This window comes from Cajanus cajan, chromosome 1, assembly GCF_000230855.2.
Source record: "Cajanus cajan strain Asha chromosome 1, NIPB_CcT2T_4, whole genome shotgun sequence".
In the NCBI taxonomy this organism is placed as follows: domain Eukaryota; kingdom Viridiplantae; phylum Streptophyta; class Magnoliopsida; order Fabales; family Fabaceae; genus Cajanus; species Cajanus cajan.
Window position 1 is genome coordinate 35,322,273 of NC_138517.1, and position 4,963 is coordinate 35,327,235.

General features: G+C 35.4%; 1 protein-coding gene across 2 annotated transcripts; it reads right to left on the reverse strand.

Moving 5' to 3' along the window:
• Positions 1-2,448: 2,448 nt before the first annotated feature.
• GRF6 (growth-regulating factor 6) lies at positions 2,449-4,744 on the reverse strand. 2 transcript variants are annotated; one of them, XM_083059810.1, is made up of 4 exons: positions 4,496-4,744; positions 3,960-4,392; positions 3,140-3,570; positions 2,449-2,892 (listed from the first exon to the last, which is right to left on the reverse strand). In XM_083059810.1, the coding sequence occupies exons 1-4, from the start codon at positions 4,680-4,682 to the stop codon at positions 2,885-2,887; spliced, it is 1,059 nt and encodes a 352-aa protein (XP_082915936.1). In that variant the 5' UTR covers positions 4,683-4,744; the 3' UTR covers positions 2,449-2,884. The 2 variants fall into 2 exon arrangements, with proteins under 2 accessions (XP_082915936.1, XP_020235539.1); XM_020379950.2 differs by having other exon boundaries at positions 3,140-3,576; positions 4,496-4,737.
• Positions 4,745-4,963: the final 219 nt, after the last annotated feature.

Genomic DNA, 4,963 nt, shown 5'->3' on the forward strand with positions numbered 1-4,963 from the left:
TCAAGAAAAGTCAGAAGGAGTTAGTGATCTAGAGGAGAAAAGGAGTCAAACAGAGAAATTTGGGAGAGAAAGGAGCTCACTGACCCAGAGACCTTCTCTCTAAAACTTCTCTCTAAAAACTCCAAAACTCCTGAAGGCCCCCAACCCCCTATTTATAGACTTTCGGATTGGCCCAGAACGGCCCGTTCCGAACTCCCAAATCACGCACAAAATTAACGCCCAGAACGGCCGGTTCTGAAATCAGAACGGCCCGTTCCGGGACTCATCTGGAACGGCCCGTTCTCCCTCCGGAACGGCCCGTTCTCCCTCCAGAACGGTCCGTTCTCCCTCCAGAACGGTCTGTTCTCCTTCCCAGAATGGCCCGTTCTCAACTACAATATGTAGTTCAATTCAGTAGCTTGGAACGGCCCGTTCCAGTTTGGGAACGGCCCGTTCTGGGCTACTGAATCAGCCTTTTTTTTTTTTTTTAACAATGTTACAAGTAGTGATAACACCATTGGTTGTTTTGGCATTAAGTCTATCAACCAAATCATTTTGTCCGTAAGAAAAAATCATTTATTATGTATCATTTATGATGTCTTATAACCAAATCATCATTATCTATGTTATTCCTTAACAGATCAAAAGGAATAAAAAGCCTTTTTGATACTCACACTTTGAAAAAAAACACAAAAATGCTTTTCGTAAAAAAAAGAAAAAAGATTGGCAAATCTCCTAAAGCACGCAAAAATTATTTATGACTAACACACGCATTTGTTCCTCTCTTTTGGTACCCTAAAGGAGATAAACAACTTTAATTAGATAAAAAGTGATAATTTGGTGAAACACATTTAATGTTCGCTTTTAATGCATCAATAAACACTTCCTTCCACAAGGAACGAAAATAAAGACAAGCGAAACAAGTCCGTAAGAGACACTCATGGATTTACAATGGTCATTTTCATGAAGTGCCTATATAAAGAAGCTTGAAGATTTAGAAAAAAATATACAAAGAGAGAGACACACACGCAAAAAATCATATATAGAATATCATTTGTAAAATTCATTACATTCTTTATATAAAAAAAAACTTTGTACTTAATTGATTGTATCACGTCTTGATAGTAAAATGAAACAACATAGTGATTTCTTAGCTTTAACTTTGTGTTATTGCTTTGAACCTGAAAAGGCTTGAGTATAATAAAAATACTTAGTTGTTGAAGCCTGTAGAGACTTTGTGTTGAAAAAATACTTGGATAATTGCTTTAAGAGACAAGTCAAAGAATACTTAGGTTGAGCCAAAAATTTGTGAAAAAATACCTATATCTTTATAAAAGATAGTTGGACTTGATTAAATTGATAAATAAATAAAAAATTGTACGTAATATTAATAACTGAGGTGAACTAATATAAAAAAAAATTATATGTTATTTCTCTTAACTTTTTGTGTACACCCAAAAGGTCTTATTATTACTTTATCGTTTAAAAAAATGTTAAGATTTCGATTCACATAATTCATCCCCATCCCCACTTCTAGTGTCTTTATTTTCTCTATAAGACTACTAATATTCTAGTTTTAAGCTCACCAATTAAAATTATTTTCTACTAAAAAGTTTAATTGATGTGCTTAAAACTTGAGCTATAGTATTAGATTTTCTAAAGAAAAAAAAGAGTCATATATATTAGTAGAAAGGCTCTACTATAATTTTTTTATTTCAAGTATATTTTTTCTCAAATTCAAACAAATAAGACGTATTTGAATATTTCCCTTCAATTCAAAAAAAAAAAATTTACATATTTGATTGGTTGAAGGGAACTCTGCAAAGAAAAATGAATAAATTGAGTGTGTGATTGGGCTATATATATATATATAATATTGAACATATCAGTTCAAAAAAATTAATAAAATCGACATTTGTGAAAGATAAAGATAAAATTTTAGGATCTAAGACACTAATTATACATCTGCCACCAATTCTTTTAAAGAATTTATTCAAAGTATGTTCGACAAAAAAAATGTAGGTGTCGTGTGCGGAACTAACATTTTCTAAAAAATGTAGGTGTCGTGTGCGGAACTAACATTTTCTATCTTTGCCACGTATCTATTATATTATGATGATGCTCGTGGGACAATCCTCATCTGATCAAAAGCATATATGCTAGTAAATGGTAATGCAATCCCTAGTGGTATAATAATATTCAACGTTTTTGAATTAAGCAGATTTTTAGTGTTTTTGAATTATGCAGATTTTTAGTATAGTCACCTGAAACTTCGAGACTAAGAATTTACGGAAGTGAAAAAAAACAAAACAAAGTTGGGTTGTGCAATAGAAATGCAAAATAGTGATAAGAAAACACTTTGGGCACACCTTGTTTGTTTCATGGCCAACGGTGTTTCCCCTTATTACGTAAATACATGCACACTTCCTTCTTAGCCATGAATATAAATTTTCCATTTGTAGCAAAAAGTGAAAGAAATCAATAAGCTTTCTTTGGTTTTAACTTTAATGGCCAGTGATTACAAAGAGGGTTCTAGGCAATTCACAAGGGACAAACAATCAAATCTTGTGGGTCATGGAGCAACAATTTCATCACACAGTTGCTATGAAGCACAAAATGATGAACCAAAAATACAAACATGTGCAACTGAGTGTTAGTTCAAGCACTGAAAAATCTTAGGCTTTGTGACACTAAGAAAGCAGCATTAGCATTAGCATACAGGAATAGGATTACACATTAGATCTCTCCATGGGAGACACAAATCCCTTTCAAGTGCCTTTATGGCAGAAGAAAAAGAAGAGGGTGTGGTTCAAAGAAGACCCCAAAGCATCTTAACCCCACCTTATAGCTACATTTTTGGCCTCTGATTCCGTACAATACAAGGACCCATTATTCAAATCTAGGCTCAACCATCTGCAAAACACAAAGATGCCAAGTTATCATCATGCCAGCACCTAACTTCAAGTGAAAATGAGAAGATCAAATGAACTAAATTTTTTGCACAAGTAAAATTCAACTTTTGAGTACCTCACTTTTGTAAAAATTAAAGTGAAGTTAACAACTTATGGGGAACATAATTTTCTTTTTTTTATTTTCTTCATCTGAAATAAGGAAGAACCAAAGTAATTGGCAAGAATGTGGAAGTTAAATTGGCAATTACCATGGTGAGTTCTTGAGCTGAAGGTTGGAAAATCATGAGAAGTGGGAATGGAGATTGAAAGTTGGGTTGTGGAAGATTTATCATCCAAATCAAGCCAAGAGGCTTCTCTTCCTTTGTGGGGCCATTCATCAAAGAAGCGATGAACGGTTTTCTGAGGTTCTTCTTTCCCGCGTTGACCACTTAGCATGTAGCAATTACCCTGATCTTGTTGCTCTTGTTGCTTTGAGTGGCTCTGAAGTTGCAAGCACGAGTAATCATTGGACAAGCCAAAGGAACTCCTCTGTTTGGAAGAAGAAGATGAGGAACTCATAGTCAACGGTGCTAGTTGCCAAGGCTCATCCATAGAGGAAGCAGAGAAGCTTTTCATAACACCACATGGCTCAGTGAAGAAAGCATGCTCATCCACCTCTTCTTTCTCTCCATAAACATACCTGCTCCTTTTTCACAAGAAAAAAACAAAAACAAACAATCAATAAAACTTGAAGAAGGTGTCTATCACAAGAGCATTTTAGTTCTAAGACTAGTATTCGAACTCACTAGACAAGACCAGACCACAAACTAATCTCGTTCACGATATTGTGGGTAAACTAATCTTATTTACAGTACTTTGTCTATCCACAAAAGACTAATTTCATTCAGAAAATTCACAGTATTTTAGAGTGCCTATTGACTAGAGATAAATCTTATTCACCATACTATAACTATGAACAATAGACTAATCTCATTCACAGTATTGGGCCTTTCGGTCAGAGACTAATCTGGCTCACTGTACTGTGTTTATCGCTTGCCTGATAAATAAAAGCTTGGTTTTGAGACAAACCTGCAGTCTGTGTTGGACTGAGAGCAAGAGCCAGTGTCAAGGAACAAGGGAGTACTGTTGTTGTCTTCAAATGACAAGCCAATGCCAGAGGACCTTGATGGAGGGTGGTGGTAGAGAAAGGAGCCATAGCAAGAGTGTTGGTGTGTTTCAGATGATGCAAGAGGTGAAAGGGTGTTACTGTTTTTGGTGATTGATGAGATTGCATGTGTTGATGCAGCATTTGTGTTTGATGTTGTTGTTGATGCTGTTGTTTTCAAAACTTCCACAGGCTTTCTTGAACGATTTTTCCCTCTGTGCATGTGCCTCTCACAGTACTTAGAATCAGGATATGCCTCCTTTGAGCACCTCCATTTCTTGCCATCAGTTCTTCTACACCTACCTGGCTCAGGGTCTATTTTTCTCCCCAAACCCATCTGCAGGTAGTTCCATCCAACTGTGCCAAACAAACAAAGAAACTCCTTTTGTCAAAGATTTGCACTCTCACACAGTGACACAGAAAAAGAGAGACACAGAAAGAGGAAAAAAGAAAAACTCACAGTGCTGTGGCTGGCTAGGCAAAAGCCTTGAGGACAGAGGGGAATCAAAGTAGCTCCTTTTTATGGTGAAGAGAAGATCAGGTGGAATGGTAATACCTGAAGCCATGTACTTGTAGATAAGAGCTTGGTGCTCCAGCTCTTGCCACTGTGATGGGGTAAAGGGGAACCTGTTCCTTCCATTCATCATCAAGCAAGTAGGTAGTAGAAGAGGAAAATAGAAGACCAAACCAAAGACCAAGATATATATACATATACATACATATATATAAAATAAGTGTAATGAAAATAATAGTATTATTTTTTTTTATGTAATAGAAGAGAAACTGAAATATGACATTTGACGTATTATAGAAAAGATTATTTAGCAGAAAGTTGATGTTTTACTTTTATGAGTGTAAAAACTTGTTAGATTAAATGATAATTACAAGACTGAAGGAGATAAATATATGATAAGATTAAGATGGAGGA